Consider the following 19119-nt stretch of genomic DNA (forward strand, 5'->3'; position numbering starts at 1 on the left):
ATGAATTAATTATTGAATCGATTCTCGAATATTACAACTTTGTTTTTTTTTTTTTATATTATTATATATTTTGTATATCTTTCGCTGTTGTATATTTTAGGCCTTTTTAACGAAAATTCTGTTCGATACCTAGCTTCGGTCTTTCACTGTGATGCGTACTAATTCTTCGTAAGAATGGCATTGATTTACCGTCATGATGCAGTGACGTATAGCCGAAAAAGTAAGAGCTTTGCGGAGTAGTAACATAAATTTTCGTCGAGATTTGCAGTCACGAACTCGTTACACTCGGATTTAGTCGGGTAGTTAGAGAATTGCGGACATACGTCCATGCAAACGTTTTATGAAAGTTTTCTCTGAGTTCGCAAAGTCACGAACGTCTTCCCCCGTCTGTCGTTCAACAATAATAAAGATTGAACACGCATTGCTTTTATACGTTTCATATCCCGCTAAAATTTTCTAATATAATTTATCCAAATTAATTGTGTGTAGATTTATGTTCGTATTGTTCCACAACTTTATACCTTTGCTCTTTTATCTTCGAAGTTCTGACGCGATGCAAATAAGAAACAAAAGAGGAAAAAGCATTTCGAGAGAAAAACAAATCATTATACCTGAAGCTCGGATCGCGCTGATCTGATTCTAGTACCCACACAAATACGTTTATCGTTTCGCAGACACGGGTAGTTTTAGTGACACGGCAATCGCATTGAACGTCGAAGATGCTTCGAAGCGAGGCCGTAAAAGCTCGCCAGGAAGCAAGAGCGGAAGCGGCAGTAGCAGCGGAAGCGCGGTGCAGTATCAAACGGGTCTGGGCAAAAAGAGCAACAGCACCAGCCAATTATCCGCGACAGGTAACACATTGTCACATTGGCTACTCCTAGTTAAGTTTACGTTTAGAATCTCTACGTGTTACGTAGTCCATTCTTTCGTAAAGATCGATCGTTGACGCGAACATAATGACATTTCCCTCCCTCGGTGCGCGATGTTAGAAGCGATTTGATTAATGTATGGATACTATCTCTTACGCGACATTAGACAGTTTTCTATTTTTCTGACATTTATATATCTTCTCTCTTTAGTGAAAAAAAAAAAGGAAATCTTCATTTTCTTCAGAACATCGATATTTCGTATTTATTAGGATAGCGTAGTCTAGTATCGTTAGTGTGTAGATTATAACGGTGTGCTCTCGCTACGTGCATAAATGAGGATGATGTAAATATATCATTGACATATCGGTATTTTTATGATACCGTGTATCTCGTGTAAGTAGAGTACAGATCAATATTTCTTGTCAAAAAATAAGCATCTTCTTCGTTTGACCAAATTTCTAAAAATGCATTGAAGTATTTTATTTTCTAATATTTCGTTGTGTTTAATATGTCAATATAACACATTGTTGTTTTCGTGTAAAAATTTTGCTAATTAATAATTAAAGGTCTCTAATATATATTTATTTATTTATATAAAATATTTAAAAAATTTTAGTTGAGTTAATATGAAACAAATTTTTTTTGTGGCAGCGAAGAGTGCTTTTAAATTCTGATATAAATAAAATAAATTTATTTATGCAGTTTTTAGTTTTTCCTTTTTTTTCGTTATTTTGTCTGAACTGAATATTCATACGTGGGAATAATATCGAAAAATAAAATATTTCGAAAACGAATATTTTTGGAAATTTTCATAGGAAAAATACTCATTTTTTGACAACAAATATGTGCGTATCAGTAACACGGTCTGTATTCTATCTGTATAGGATGTCCTATAAGCGTATTAGCAATGAAAATAGATTTAATATAACGCGCGCGGGAGCGATAGAATTTTTTAAATTATATATTTTTATAGCCAAAACACGAATGAAGAATAAGAATAAGAGAGATCAAGAATTATAGATAAAAATATTACTTGCCAAATAATTAGAATCAATGCAATTATTGAATATTGTATTTGTAAATGCTTGTGTTGATTAAATTCTCGAGCGATTATAATTGCGATACAATGCACTAATTGGTTATAATAATCGAACGGATAAAATATTCGCATTTATAGAATAATTAAGAAATTTAAAATGATATACAAGAAATATTCGACACATTTGTTCATTTCTTGCTTATCTTTTATATCTTATTCTTTCTATTTCACGAGTCTTGGTTCTTACAATCGGACACTCATTAATTCAATATAGTTTAACAGAAAATAATTTTTTGTTTAAATCCAAGAAAAAGAATAATTATTTCCCGTATGTTTTTTGATGCTATAAATATTGATTAAAATTTCGAACATTTCTTAATTGTTTAATTAAACTTGATCGTTTCTCAAATCGTTAAATATAAATTTAATATCGAACAATAAATTTAAAATTATTAAAAAAATTAATATAATGAAATTAATGCAATAAATATAAATATTTTTTAATAAAAATTAAGTTTTCTTTGCAAAACAGGGATTGTTCAGGTATAAATTTACTGATATTAATTTAATATCAAAATTGACTAGATTAAAATAGAATAAATAATTAATAGCAACTATTGTACGATGTAATAAATTTAATATAAGATATATAATTAATAAGATATATATTTAATATAAAAATTCTATTAATCTTTAAAACAGATATTTTTTGAAATTTAGAAAAGTTAATTTTTTTAAAGAGACTTATGTTTTGATAGTTCTAACAATATACAATTTTGAATGGAATAAAACTCTCCTAGCACATCACATACCGTAGCTACAACATGATAAATTATGTTAAAATAACTCTTTGAAAATAGCGTGTGCCAAGAAGAAAGTCATATTGACCATGAAAGAAACTACAAGCAATGATTATTCTTTTTCTTGAGATTTTTTGTTTTTTCTTCAGCCATGTTACCATAATTCAAACATCATCGACAGGCAACATTTGAACGATAACAAGAGCATACCGTACAAGCAAAAAACCCAGTAAGCGGGGCAGTATGTACATTCTAATTGTATTCTTGTTTTCTCCGCCATCCCTCCTCATCTTTATCCGCCTCTCTTCGACATGAAACACACTCACACTTTACTTCTACCAACCAACCACCTCTCGACGCTGGGGGACCATTCACGTCATCGATCTGCACCCACCTGCACGATTTTTCATCGCGGCGGCCCGATCGTGTGTTCATGGAACATTCCATACGGATCATCGATCGATTTGCTGGACCCGATCGTCACTGTTACGCAAAAAAAAAAAAAAAAACCACGAACCGATACTCTGTCACATTCACCATTGGAAAAAAAAAAACAATATGTACACATGTAAAATCGTTCTGCTAAACTGACATTACGCTCACGACAACTGTTGCTCTTGCTACCGCAACTTGCAACTTACATCGAACAACAACAACAAAAAACTATATCACGTCACGCAAAATCCATAACATACCACGTGCGTCTGTTGGTGGTACATGCGTTGGCGAGGAAGGACGGAAACGGCGGCTGGGTTTCGGGAAGAAGGGGAAGTCGTCCTTTACAGTTCACAGGAGCGAGGAGGTCCTGCCGGAGGATACGGTCGGTGGTAGGAGCGGACGGCAACCGAGCTCCGCGAGCAGCGATGGCGAGGGGAGCGGCGACGGGGACAGGTCCGACAGCTCTCTCTCACACATTAGAATCACATCTCTCTTCTTCATCATCTTTCGCTTTATTTTCCTCATAAGATTTTTGCGTTGCCGCGCGGGAGCGATCGACCAAGGGAGACCCTATCGCAGGACGCGCGTCTCTAAACTTTATCTCTGCCGATGACGATGAATCCTTGTGCGAAGATCCACACATGAGATGACGTTCGTCATCCATTTTTGATCGTTGAATATATATGAATGATACGATATCGATCGTAGAGATTATTATGCGCGGGCTAAAGTGCGACATTGTCAGAGGTCCTTTTTAATCAGATGCTTTGATTTCATTAATCGTAAATTGGATCAAGCCTTCGACGAAATATGTGAGTACACGTTGCAGATGGGAGGACTTGCGATAGAAAGAACAAGAGCTATCGTTCAATCGGACGACACCAAATGTTGTGACAGCGACAATGAAAACACACCACACATCACTCTTTTAGAGGCCGTGCTTTAGTCGGGGTCGATTGCGAGTCTCTCGTGATTGTTGTCGGAAAATACTCTCTTGCGACTAAAGCTCTCTGACTTTGCCAGCCGACGACGGATCTGCGAAAGATCCTCGTCGTATTGTCGACGAATGTTACTTCTTTAATTCTTTTTTTTCTAGACGAATCGAAGAAAGTATTTTGCGAATCTGCACGTTTCTACCAAATAGTCACGAGGTGATTCCTTCCTTCTCGTTTATTCTAGATCGTAGAGGCTATTTCTACGTAGTATTGATACGTTATTTCTAGAGAAACGTTCGCACGAGTTTCCTGGGCTGTAACATCATCGTGTCGTATCAAGTTATTTGTCTTTTTTTTTTAATTTTCTTTTTTTTTTTTTAGTGTCTTTCCCTCTCTGCGGAAATGCAGTTCGCGTACGCATCTCCGGTTGATTTATTACACTACATGCCTGTGTATGAAGCGCAGATCAGGAAACTCACATTCTAGTTGCACAAGTATAGTTGTGCTCTGGCGTCTTTTCGTGACTCTAGAATAGTGTCGGCACCGTGTGTCACGTTATAATCGTTCCGTTCCATACAGCTTTTCCAATCTAGATCGTCGCGTGGTCAATTTGAATTTCTCGATAGCATCGAGGTAAGTTGGCCACTCTCTTTGATACTGATTATTTTTTTTATTATTTCTTAGAAGCCGCTGTGTTGATACGTGCTTCAGGTGAGAGTGCGCTATTCACACGGCTTTTGAATTTTTCAATGTCCTGAATCGTTGCAGTGCTTTTACAAGCGTATATTTACGTTTTTTTTTCATATTCTTAAGATTATTGATTACGAATCCGTTGAATGTATAATCAGATATTTGCCGGACCAATCCTTACGTACACCGATTTGATAATTATAAATCTTTATTCTGCCTTCTTCCTTAGCTTTCTTTGTATAAATTGTGACTCCAAAGCTTTGAAGAATTTCGACATTAAATATGTATATATAATATCTGTGTATATAATTATCCGTGTACTTAAGGGATCCGGAGAATCTATATAAATTTATTTAGTGATAGATGTATATACATATTAAGCAATTTTTCTAGAGTTGCCGCTGATTAAATTTTACATGCAGCATTTTCGTACATATATATATAAAAAAAAACATACTAGTGATTTTCTGACGTAGTTACGATTAATTCTTGTCTCGATAGAGCCTGCGTGAGTTAATGAGATGCTACGCGCGAAGGAGGATTCCGCTTACTTATGCTTTTACGTCCGTCTATTAACAAGAATTATTGAAACAAATTCTCATTGGATCATCGATAATAATATTTCTCTTTTTCATGGAGAGTTATTTTATTACAAAATATGTTTTACATAATGCCAGAGAAAGTCCTGTTACGATTCATGCATACGCTATCGTTATTATTATTATTTGTGACGGACGTCAGAGAATTTAAATTTTGACATATATATATATAGGATATTGTAAGATTAAGCATATTTTTTGTTTTGGTGTCAAATGCAAATGTGTGCCCGCGCGATGTTATCTCGTTGCATTTCGCTCCAAATATCACGACACCTCGATATATTCTCACATTCCCTTTCCCTATTTTTCGGTTGTAAGATGTCAGATTCTCCAAAGGCCTCTCTGCATTTTATCGCTAATCGTTAGACCGACTCAAAGAAGCGATCAGGAAAAGATCGGGCGAGAATAAGCGATAGAGCAAGGGGAAAAAAAGAGAGCGTGAGGGCAAGTTTACGCGATAGAGAGAAAAAAAAGAGAGAGAGAGAGAGAGAGAGAGAAAGCAAAAAAGAAGGAGAGAGCGGAAGAAAGAGAGAGAAAGGTAGCTTAACTACAGATATACATATCTTACATGCTGAAATCCGTCCGTTCTGTTCTGCGATTCCGTCGCTGCACGTTGATTGATTAAAGATGTGCCCGTTCGGGCGCGCAACCCCCTTGGATACCTGGACGAGGCAGCTGCTGCGGCCCGTTTCCGGCGGCGTATTTAGTGAAAGACAATAGTTTAGCGGTATTTCTTGTTTGGTTTTACAACGCAGAGTGCGGCGGGATGATCATCGGCGGCGGCGCCGTGGCACGCGCCGGTTTAGCGAGCCGGAAGCGCAACAGCACGCCGAGCAGCATACAACGATCCGAGGAGATCATGCCGGCCTATCAGCGCTTTGACAGCAAACAGGCGGGATCGGCAGCCAGCGATACCGCCGGGAGTCTCAACTCGATCTCTAGTTCCGAAGGAAGCTCGTAAGTAGTGGACCCCACACCAATGTGGCGACCAATTCTGCAAGCGGAAGCGCGAGATTCCCGATACATACACCCACACTCTCTCTCTTTCTCTCTCTCTCTCTTTCTCTCTCTCTCTCTCTCTCTCTGTCTTTCTTTCTGTCTCCTCCTGTGCTTTTCTATCTCTCCTTTTCTATCATCTCTACTCTCTGCTATTCGCCCTTGTTTCTCTATATCAGATTTATCGGTTTCATATACATTCTGCTCCTTTATAGGAGCGTGCATCTTGACTAAACGAGATGAGCTATAAGTTGTGAAATTGTTGTGAAAAGAGAGAGTTGATTTATCGATACATTTATACCATATGAAACGAATAATGAAAGTTATAATAGGAGTAAAACAAATTTTGGTTTACGTATAGACTTTTATTTGTGTGTATGTATGTGTGTGCTTTATATAATTATTCTGTTGGATTAATCTTTTGTTGGAGTAATATTATGTTAACTTATTAAAATGGTTAAGAAAATTGATTTTGTATATGAGAAAAAATTATAATAAAGTTAAATACATGTCTCTTGTATGGTAAATTTGAGAGAGATTTAAATTATAAATAATGATATCGAGCGTTGAATATAATGCTTAACATCGATTTACACCTCAATGAATATCTGTTTTTGAATTTTATTTAATAAGCGAGCTTTCTCATTATTTCAAAGCACAGCTCGTAGCTCATTACCCCTCGTTTGCCAATGTACATATGAGCTTATTGTCTTCTCACATTCTTCAATCAATGGGACTTATTCTTTGTCGTCCTCAAAGGAACCGTTATTTAACAAATTTATTTAAATTCTCTTTAATTGTATTATCCGAATGAAATAATTGTTATAAGATTATTATAAAATAAATATTATTTTTATCGTGTGTGCATGAGACTTGATTAGAGACAAAGAATAATCCTGTTGACACATTTCTCTCCTTGTAAGATTTATCTACACACAGAAAATCGTAAACGCTTCAGATCAATTATTGCATCTTCAAACATGTGATTGAAGATGCGTCATCAATATGTATCCATGATTTGAATTGTGTAATTATATGGCCACATGTGTTTTTTCTCATGTATCCTTGATTTCTATCAATTTGTAATTCAGTTATGTATTTTTGTCATCTCTCTGCAATTTTTTTTTAAATCATATCCCATTTTTTTAACCATACCTTTTCGATTCTCATGAATATAGCACAGTAGTCACATGTAAAAATCAGAAAGTTGCGTATTTAAAAATGGTACATTATATAATCATGTTTTCTTCTGAAGCAAATATTTTTTTTTTTTTTTTTTTGCACATTTTATTTATCCCTTTTCTGTCTTATCACTTTAGTTTGAATTTATGATGTGACGAGTAACAATTTATGTAATCATAGTTGAATTTTACGAGGCGTAGTGTCTTCTTCTTACGTTAGTAGAGCAGTCTCTGTATTATACGGTTATTTTATGTCGGTTTTATAGTGCGAGGAAGAAGTATGCATTAAAGTATAGTCTTCGACGAATTGACTGAGTTTTATATATTTCGCTGTATCTTTTTTCCGTCTCCTTTTATTTTTTATTACTTTCTTTCGAAAATTCTTTCTCACTCCCGAGTTCTCCACAAAACAGAAGCGCCTATAAAAAATATTATCGTCCATTATCGGTGTTGTTGTCGTCTTGGCTTTAATTGCTTGATTGTGTGGCAAATGATTGTGTCGCATTACTTCGGAGCACCATTGCACATACACACACGCACTTTTGTATCTATTATATAAATATATGTCAATGTGATCGTTGTCGCGGAGTCTGTATTCTCTATCCATATGGTAAGCAGGACAACTGTGAATATATAACCCAGGAATATCACCCAGGAATGTCTTCGCGGAGGATCGTTTTCCCCCGATGATTTTCATATACTTCCGTACGATTCATTGTATTTTATATAGTAGGTACTATCTATTGTGAGATCGACATGCGTGTGTTCCTCGGAAAGCAGCCCCCTTCCTCCTGTCTTATGGATCTCTCTGTCTTACCGTTTTCATATAAAGTGTGTTTTGATATATCGTAGAATAGGTATTTCTAACAGCGGTGTATCTCTTAGAATATACTCGCCGGATCGAGAAAACGGTCGAGGATTGAAATAGATTAAACGTAGACAAGGTCTACGTGTCAATTAAAGAATGTAAATTGCATTTTGCAAACGTTTTGTCGGTTCGGCGCACGACGTTTACGAATAATAATTCTGACAATTTATTATCCTTGGCAGCGGTATTTTATGTCCTAATTATGGTCGCGAAATCTCGGAGAAAGTGATTGGCTACAAAATCGGGTGTGTTAATATTTTTATATTCGTACAACTTTGTCCGATACTTTAAATATATCATCATATTGAAATCATTATATAACAGCAATATATTCGTCATTGATTAACGATATAATTAAGTCCCATTACTGTGCAATTGAAAGAGATCTGCGTTCTTTTCTATGCAAAGGTGTCGTAAAAAAATCTGATCCTTAACAATAATTGTAGTTAATAGTTAGATTAATGACAGTTTTGTGCGAATATATAATCATGTATACACTCAATATATATGGATATGTCTATTATATAACAGAAATTGTATTGAAAAGTTCCGTTTAGCATTAATAACGCGAATCTTCTCAACGACACGTAGCATAGCCACGGCAAGTAAGTGTAAGTTTTAATATAACTTTTTTTATTAATTCTTCCATTTTTTCCCAAGGTTCTGGTGAAGCATGTTAAGTAGATAAATGTAGTTTGAAACAACAAAACAGTACTCAGTCGTGTATTAAAATCGTTAAAACATTGTAAGAATTATAATCGTACTTTTTTAATCGATTATCGCATTTATATAAGTTTTTCAAGATTGATTAATCATATCGAAGACTGATTACTGTTATTTAGAATTATTTAAAAAATCGTATTTATTCCTTTCTCTCTCTCTCTCTCTTTCTCTCTCTCTCTCTCTCTTTCTCTCTTTTCTGTCTGTATTTAGATTAAAATGCATGCACCAATAATCTGATATGTTTTTTAAACTTTTATACATATATATATGATCTTTTTCCATGTGTATATGATATATATTTACTACACTACACACACCAACACTACACTTTCAGCGTGAGTTCTTCTTTTCTCAAACTGAATGAGGTGTGTTCTCTCTCTTTTACAACTTTCGTCGAAGGCTTGCGAGAATTGTCCCTCGCTCCTGCGGAATAATTAATTTTTCGTTTATGATTTTTATATCCCTCACAATTTTCTCTTATCGCATCTCAGTTCTTTCGAGTGATAATCTGATTTTCAGCTTGCAGTTTTCGCGCTTTATTTCTTCATTACGGCGCGTTCTTAGATCTACGTTAGACCGATAAAGTTTATGTGCGAGCAAGAGAATGGAAAAAAGGACACAAAGTCATAAAGTATAGTTTCGATTTCCATTGCTCGTACAATAAGCACTGTGAGCACAGGTTTTTTCGTTCTTTCTCGGCGTTTTCTTTTATTTTCTTCAAGCGTCTTTTTCTTTTCTATCGAATCATACTTCATATACTTTCCGTAGTATTCCAAAATAAAGGAGTTGCGTATCTTTTTCTAAATACATAATTTTGAAAACCGCAGCTGGTCTCCGAGTCTGCGAATGGCAGGCGAAGGGCAGTTGAGAGACTTCATCGAAGACCTTGGACCGGGCCAAGTAGTCGGAAGGCAGGCCCTCGGTGCCCGTTGCCTCGGTGAGATTCAACTGTCGTTGAGCCACACAAAGGGTTACCTGGAGGTAGAGGTCATACGTGCCAAAGATCTTAAAGCGAAACAAGGCAGCAAAGTAACACCAGGTAAGCCGTTTCGAATAAATATTGCTTGGTGCACAAGCTGTGCTGATGCTAATGATCCTTATTCCAGCTCCTTACGTGAAGCTTTACCTGGTGAACGGTAAAAGATGTATAGAGAAAGCGAAAACCATGATGGCCAGAAAAACGTTAGATCCGTTCTATCAACAATTGTTGGCTTTCAAGGAGAACTGTCGGGGCTGTATATTACAGGTATGTCTTATTAATTTTTTACAGATTTAATTATCATTAACTTTCTTACAATGCACTTTTAAACGCGATTATAATTCGATCGTTTGATTATAATTCTATCGTATATCGTGATTTCAGGTGACGGTGTGGGGCGACTACGGTCGGATAGAAGGGAAAAAAGTGTTCATGGGTATTGCACAGATCGTATTGGATGAGCTGGACCTCAATCAGATGGTGTTCGGATGGTACAAGCTGTTTGACACCCAAGCCCTGGTCAGTGGAGCTCCATCCCTTGCTTTGTCCCGTCGATCTTCGGTCACGTCTCTCGATTCTTTTAAAATTTAAAAGAATGACTGTCCGAAGAACGTACCGAAATAATTCCCTTTACACATATATTTAACGAGGAGATGTTTGAGTTTCTTACAGTAGAGCAAAGTAGAGAAAAAAAGTAACACTAGATTGAGTTCGAGCTCCTATCTCGCGGTGCACCTATAGTCGCTTCCACCATTAATAGGATACCGAAATGCACGAGTCTCGATGTATATAAGGTAGTATCATATTTATCGATAAACAACTAGAGAGATGGAAAGTGAAAATCATTATAAACATTTTTAACATCTTAAATGACATATTCGGAAAATCATCGTTTGATGATGTTATGATGTAGTCAAATGTAAAGTATATATTTCAAGTCAAATAACTATTTAAGATTATCGTTATATTTACTGTATAAAAAAATCGAGGATAGCGTCATAGATAATTCTTTATCGTATCATAATATTATCATTCTATGGTTGATAACAAAAGTTTGAAAAGAATCTTAAACACGCTACGCGTATCTTCCTCGTTAGCTAAATTAAATGTTGAAGCCTAAGACTACTTAACGACTGACGTTTGGCTCTGAATACGGTAAAGTCAGTTTAAATGCAGTATACGAGAAATAAATTGTATTGTACGGATAATAGAAGGTTCCGCGGGGGAGGAAGACAGAAAGAGAAACAAAGGGAAGAATGAAATCGAAAGATAAACGCAAAAACGATGCGAGAAAAGAGTGTGAAAAAACGTACGGGAGAGGACATGTCTTTCTAGAAACACCACTAGTACATCACATATCATGTACGGCATATCAGACGAGCCACTAGTCTGTATGTAGGACTAGATGTAGACGTAGCCAGCCATGTGTTCCCGGAGCGCCAGATAGTTTTTAGGTACGCACTGAGAATCAAGGCATCGTTCGTAGATAGTTGGACAACGATTTAACGTGGGTACGAAACAGATAATGCGATTGCAATCTGTCGTGATGACAATTATAAATATTTTTGTATTCGCGATACATGTACTTTGATAATCGAATGTCGCCGGTTAAGCCTGTTTCATTAATTAATAACGTTTTTCAATTAGATTTTCTCAAGTACCCATGTGAAATCTTGATACACATTTGTTGTTGCCAATATCTTCTTTCCACTTCCATTACGTTTTGTAAAAATCTCCTCTTCTCTTTGAAAGTGCCTGTCTTATTATATACAAAAATAATTCTATTCGGCTTCGAAGTAGTCGACATGAGTCTAGATAACCGATAAACGATGCAAGATTACGTTATCATGCGCCCTCGATGTACTTCGTTGCCTCATATTTTTATCTATATCGATTGTTACTTTTCCAAACTTGTGTACACGAGATATGCCTCCGAAATTTGATTCGACGTGAGAAAGTTCGATTTTTTCATTAATCCTGGAACGCAATTTTTGAACTTGCATCTTACGACTGTATTTTTCCACACTTGTCCACGCATAGGAACTACTTTCATAAACTTCCTGATATATTGCTTGGTATATATCACGTATTAATTTCCAACTTTGCACAACATTGCATTTTTCTTAATGATTTTCCCATTGAATTTTTCCTTCTAAATACATAGCAAGTCGTGACAGTTTTTAATATATTTATAGTTTGAATCTTTGTCGATATAAAAATATGTGAAAAAAAAAATATATATATATATATATAAGCGAAGGTAAGTTTGTGCCGTATTCGGAGTCCTATATATCCTCTTGTATATTTTCTCGAGATATTCTTAAAACATTAATCAATCTTATATATCGAATGGCGTCGAAAAGATTGATTATATGAGTCAATTTTTTCGACACCATTTAATATGTAAAATTTATATATATGCAATGACAATATTTGAGAATGAATATTACACAGAATTTTTATCATTCGATATTTCATGTGATGAATGAGTGATAATGTACGTTTACAATAGTAATACGTTTGTTTATTTCATTTACAGTGAAAACCAACCAAATCAAGCAAGTTCGGGATAGATGTGAACTCAAATGTGGTGTACTAGATTAATAATATACGAACGATTACAATGACGCTCGTTTTCAGTGAATCTAAATGTGTGTATGCGTGCGTGTATATGTGTGCGTGGGTGTGTGTGTGTGTGGTTAAGTGGTTAAAGAGATTAATGAGTACTGTGAAAAATGAAGCGACGGTCCATGGACTTCATTTAATCAACATGCGAGAAAGATTAAAAATGTTGCGAGAGAGAATAAGTATATATAAATATAAATATATTACATATATGCTTATGGAAGACGTTTCCAAACTTTGTATATAATTTTAGGACAGTTCAAGTACTATAAATACCGATCTCCGAAATGGTCGGCTAAAAGACATTTTATCGTTGTCAAATTTTTAGTCAAAAATGTCACCGTCAGAAATAATATATATGTATATATATTATTTAATGTAAATAATATAATAACTATATAAAATTGTACGATATATGTGCGCGCAAGTTTGAATGAGTAATAATGTTTGCGTTGACATTTTTCGTTGTCGTTTATCGGTTTCCACAATATACGATCGTCACTATGATTTTTTTCGCGTTCTCTCTATAAACTCTGATCTGATTTAATCTTTTCCAAATTAATATAATTCGGATTAAGTGGAACGTACGATGATATAATTTTAATTGCGCAGTTTAATTTTTTAATTATACAGTTTGTTCTTTTTTCATAATAAAATTTGTTCGTCATCGTACACGCTATCACGTTACTCAGCTTTTTAAGCTTCGTTTAGTAACTCGTCCAAAATGAGATACCATTATAATGTAGAAAATGTGGAGCAAGTGTTATATAGTATCACATTTTTCAAATATGAAGCAGACTGATAAATCGATTCCTATGATATCTACGTTTGGCTGCTTTTGTGAAATTAGCAATTTCGAGGGAGCCGGGATGTAAAGATATATTCGAACAAATTATAAATTAGCTTCGTTTTTAAAGAATTTTATTTATAAATTTTATTTAAGTAAAAAGCAAGGTTTTCGAGACAAATTGAAAAAAAAAAAATACGAACCGCCCATATAACTCGTGTAAACGGGACGCGCGTCGCGGCAAAAATTCTTTTTCGTACTGATTTTGTACAAAAATAATAAGCAGTGACCACCACACTAAATATTTAAGAGGCTTTGTAAATCTCTGTAAGAAATGCGTAAACGCTTGCCATTAATTTTATATATCTTGATTATCGTGCTATGTGTTCGATCTTTCTTCGTGCGTATCTCAAACACTCGCGAAGATACACATCAGCGAGTATGCACATGCACGTGAAGTGTCTGCTGTGAATTAGTAAATAATTACATTCGTGCCCTGTAAAAGAGAATCAGAGAAAGAGAGAGAGAGAGAGAGAGAGAGAGAGAGAGAGAGAGAGAGAGAGAGAGAGAAGTTGAAAGATTGAGTGAGAAAGAAAATTATTTTCCGTCAAGTATTTAAGGTTTGGTGTGTGTAAACTTCGTGTACAAGACAAACGTTTCAACTTAATTATGAGAAGAAATTTTTGAAAGGACGAGAAAGAATATCTGTGCGAAGGAAAACGAGTTTTTAATATTTTTTTAAACAGCATATATTGCTATTTATGTCGATACTTACGTATACTTTCGCCAAATTGATATATTAGATGAATGCTAAATCGAAAAGTTCGCTGCGCGAATTTTCTTTGTGTGTCTCATTAATTTTTTTTAGCGAAGTAGGCTTTTTTTTCACGTGACATGTTTTGAAATTACGAATCATTGTAATTGTATGCGTGGAAGGTACTCCTTGGATATTACCGACAAAACTTTGATAAATGGAATGCAGTAGCTTCAAGCGGCTATATTACGTATATTTTTGTAAATCTCCGATTTACCGATAACAATTCGCTAGAGATATAGGTTCGAACGCAGAGAATTTCTATCCGGAATGATTCGCGTCACGTTTCTTGAGTGATTAAAGCCGTAAGATTAAGTGACAGCAATGTCAACATCTATCTTATCACGAGTCTTACAATAATTGACCAAGTATAATATCTTGCTTTACAACTTGAAACGATTGTCTCATTCACACTCGCATTTTCGCTCTTCGATACTATACGACTATTTCTACGCGATCCATAACGCGAATTTTTTGAATTAATACCGGATAATGTAAGCGCGTTTGATACGCGTGCTGAGATTATATCGAATTGCCATCGAAATACATGCATCCGTCGTTAAGCGAGCTATAACGTAAGACTTAGCTTAGAGTTTGAGAAGAACGAGATAACGAAGTATCATTGATTTACAGACGAATCATATAGATACGTCATCGATAATCCGAATGTTCATGAATATAAATTCTAGGTAACGTAACTTTTCTCGTAAATCGGCAGACCGATCGAGACTTTTAGGGAACGAGGGAATTGTATAGAGAAGGGTGGTATCTTATCATATCTATAACATGCTTAAATTAGAGACGTACGGCAAGAGAAAGAAGCTTTTTTACTCGTGAGAAAACAAAGACAAAAAGTAGGGTTCTAATCCGAAGAGATGTATATGTAAAGTATTGTGAAAAAAAAAAATAATATATTACTATAAGCTCATTTCTAAGTACATATTTTGCAAATGCACGGATTTATCAAGATTGTGGGACAATGATGACGTAATACACAAATATAATTCTGTAATAGTTAATTGATAAAATATACAAGACTACTATTACTACTACTAACGTAACTCTTCAGTTTGTAACGCGCCGTTTATACAGAGACGGCTGTAAGATTCTTCGCAAAATTAATTCGACGCTCTCGTCTCTTCGCAAGCTGTTTCTTGTGCGCGATCTTGCGTTTCTTATAAATATATATAATTATTCTACTAATAAAACGATCGATAAATTTCACAGAAAAAAAACGAATTTTACTTTTAGAATTAAGAAAAATCATAGAATTTATACAATATAAAAAATTTACAAAGATTGCACTTATCCAAGTAATTGAACGAACTCGAGAAATTCATCACGTGTTTGATACGCATTTAATACGCAAATTGATACGTATCGCAATACAATATAATGATAAAATAATATATTCTCCGAATCAGTAAAAATTTGACGGAAATTTACGAGAAAAATTTACGAGAAAAATTTAAGAGAATAATTGGCCTTTGCGTCGCGACTATTCTCAGTAATAATACTAAATAAATTTGTATATATGATTGCCTATCTCGATTAGAATGTTGATTTGTCAGAAGAAACAGCTCGAAGAAGTATACGTCGATTTCTATTCTTGCCATGCCCATCTGTATATAGGCATGCTCAATTCTAGGATCGGAAACGCGTATCGTGAAAAAAAAATCACACATAATATTAAACTACGAAACGCGCGAATACAAATTATTATCCGACTTTGTACCTATATATATTATTAATTAACTTAATGAAAAAGTACGGGGTGAAACCCCGAGTACTAATATCGATATGAATAGTAGAAGCTAACGAAGATTGGAACATGAAAAAAAAGAAAAAATCGTGAGAGAAAAGATCTAGCAAAAAAAAAAAATATAATAAAGATGAAAGAACATTACTTACGAATGAAAATGCCTGAGAGCCAAGGGGTACCACTTTTGTCAAATTTAGAAAGCCAATTTAGGTTTACAATAAAATACAATAGGGTGTATACGTGTGTGTCGGGCGTGCGAAAAGGATTGGAAAGAAAAGGTGAGAGTGAAAGGATATGCGATCCAGCGAAAGAAAAGGAAGGGATTAAACGTCGTAACCGAAACGTCGTAAAGACATCGGCAAGAACGAGCTATAAAATGAATTATCCACTATTCTCATAGAAAGAAGTTCATCAGGTAGCTTAGGTGATCTCTAATCTTGTATCTCGTGAGCTCACGAACGACTCGTATTCCCGATATTTTGGACGAATCTTGAAAACTAATGTTGCGATCAGATTACGTGTCAATTTTTTGACGGATTTTAATTTTAATTTAATTTTCTCGATCATTGCGAGAAACGCGTATTAATATTAACGGACGTTCTAATTAAATTTTCTTCCGATGCTCTTTTCAAATACACGATTTTCGGTGGAATTGTCTTTTTTCAGCATCATCCGATATCTTTTAAAACGAATTACGAGTCGGTCGTAAGATAATGCGCGCGCGCCCGCGAAGCAATTTTATTATTTTAATATTAAATAGACAAAAGAAAAAGATTTTACTATATTATATTTCACGAAATCATTGAAGACGCAACTGCGCGCGCGTGCGGCGGGACTCGTACATTTCTATCATTTTATTATGATAAGTGTTTAAATTTATTTCTCTAAAAAGTACGACAAAAAGGATGAGAGAGAGAGAGAGAGAGAGAGAGAGAGAGAGAGAGAACTGCAAAATGAAAAGCATAAAAAGTGAAAAAGAAAGAGAACAGATGTGTAAGAAACGAAATAGTGGGCGTTAGAAAAGATGTTTACTTTTCGTTGAACAAAAGAAAGAAAGAAAGCATAAATCACGAAAGAACGAAAGAATTTAAGCAGTACGTTTAGACAACATTTCGGAGAATCTCAGCCGAGAACTCCGTGAACCTTTGTTCCGCTCTCGCTTTCGAAAACATCGAAGAAATCCGAATTGATTCAAAGTAATCATTGCATGATATGAATGTTATATTTTAATTTTTTTCAATTATATAATATGCATTTTCTCTCTCTTCACACCGCGTACGACCAATCGCGGATCGCTTTAAAGGCTGTCGCCTCATTCACGGAGCTCGCGGTAGGAGATCGCGAGATGAATAAATATAAAACGTTAGTGACTGTATCCAGTATCATATATCTGATAAAAGATACCCCCGATGCCAGAGATGGCGTGTGACAATAAAGTGATTCAATGATTTTGCTGTGTTTTAATCATTTTTTATGTCACAGTTCGTTTTACTCCTTATATAAAAAAAGCTGTAAATTTATATAAATCATCAGGATTTCCTTAATATGTTGAGAAGTCGACAAGAATTTTATATCAGTTTTAGTACTCTGATATGATTTATAAAGCCATTTAAGTAATGCTATTAACTGCTCTTTTTAAAATTATGATTTATTTAATAAATTGAAAATTTTAAGAAATGAGGACTAGACTTTGTTATAATTATATAAAAAAATTGTTTTAAATTGGAGAAAACAACATATGAAGCATTTGTAATTTAGAATAATAAAATTTTATTATAAATATTATAAATATTATAAATATTTATTATAAATTATAAATAGTTTTTATATAAATATAATTATAAATATAAAGAAGAATTTATTTTTTATAAATTTTCTTTATAATTGAAAAAATTGAATCAATTTTGAAGATTTACATTTAATATGAGTTTTAAAAAAGATCTTTTTTAAACTATTTATTAAATAGATAAATGAGTGAGATTAGGATATATTTTTTGTAGAAATAAAAACAATATTAAATATATATTAACAGAAGAAAATCAAATAGACTGTATAAATGACATAGAGTTTTCTATGAGCAAAAATACCGTTACTTTTGGACATAGGTAAAAAACGAATCACCCACAAATAAAATTAATGAATGTATAGAAAACGTATCTGTCCGTTATTTTTTTTACCTGAAAAGGAATAGTCAATATTTGTCAAGCATTCATAAAAGCAGGAAAAACCCATAAAATTTTACACATATTTGAAAGAGAAAAAAGAGAAATCTTTAAATGTCTTTTTTAAATCTTTAAATGTCTTTTGTAAATTTTTTCTTTTCTTTTCTAATCTTTTTGTTTGTATAAACCTACTAGTTTGTACTAAGATGGTCGTGCTTCGTTAAAACCATTCCATATGGAATGGTAGTTAATAGCACATTCCCAAAAAGTTCAGTTTGCGATTTGGCTTCGTACAGTGAACATCGTGCCCTATTCGTGAACGGAGTTAAAATGTAAACGGAGTTAAAATGTAAATGTGTCGACAAATTCGTTAATAAAACAGAATTTTTTCAAAGTTTTAAAATTTAAAAAAATTTTTAATAACAATAACAATGGCTACGCTAATACACATGCCTGCAGAAATAATTTCCAAAATTTTAGAATATAAAGATATCACCATTAAAGACATCGTAAACTTTAGCTCCACATCCAAGCAGTTCCGATATATAATTATTAATGACAATACTCTATGGAAAAAAAAGTTTTCCCAAAGGTAAGTTTTTTATTTGTTATTTTACTTGAGTAGTTTATTACATATATTAGAAGAAATTTGGCCGAAAATCTGATTAAAAAACAAAGTAAAACTTATATCACACAAAATCTTCAATTCTTCATTTGAAATAAATTTCTGGTTTTTTAAAAATTTTAAATATTTCGAAAAATAAATGTAATACAAGAAATTTTAAAATTAATTCCTATGCAGTATTTTCAAAAATTCGCAAATTTTTATGCATTGTTTTAAGCATTAATTTC

The 19119-nt window shown here is 34.1% G+C and overlaps 1 protein-coding gene across 13 annotated transcripts in view; it reads left to right on the plus strand.

The window, feature by feature from the left end:
* Positions 1-17554, plus strand: part of LOC105251653 (regulating synaptic membrane exocytosis protein 2) — a 70494-nt gene extending 52940 nt beyond the window's left edge. For 11 of the 13 annotated variants that reach the window (XM_025411764.1, XM_025411766.1, XM_025411768.1 and 8 more), the window contains 5 exons: positions 675-851; positions 6126-6327; positions 9966-10177; positions 10245-10384; positions 10502-10708. In XM_025411764.1, coding sequence (XP_025267549.1) covers positions 675-851; positions 6126-6327; positions 9966-10177; positions 10245-10384; positions 10502-10708 — 938 coding nt within the window. Of the gene's footprint in view, positions 1-674; positions 852-6125; positions 6328-9965; positions 10178-10244; positions 10385-10501; positions 11572-12656 lie in introns of those variants that run through there. The other 2 variants (XR_003123252.1, XM_025411770.1) reach the window with 2 other exon arrangements.
* Positions 17555-19119: the final 1565 nt, after the last annotated feature.

This window comes from Camponotus floridanus, unplaced genomic scaffold, assembly GCF_003227725.1.
Source record: "Camponotus floridanus strain SB8 unplaced genomic scaffold, Cflo_v7.5 scaffold43, whole genome shotgun sequence".
Taxonomy (NCBI): domain Eukaryota; kingdom Metazoa; phylum Arthropoda; class Insecta; order Hymenoptera; family Formicidae; genus Camponotus; species Camponotus floridanus.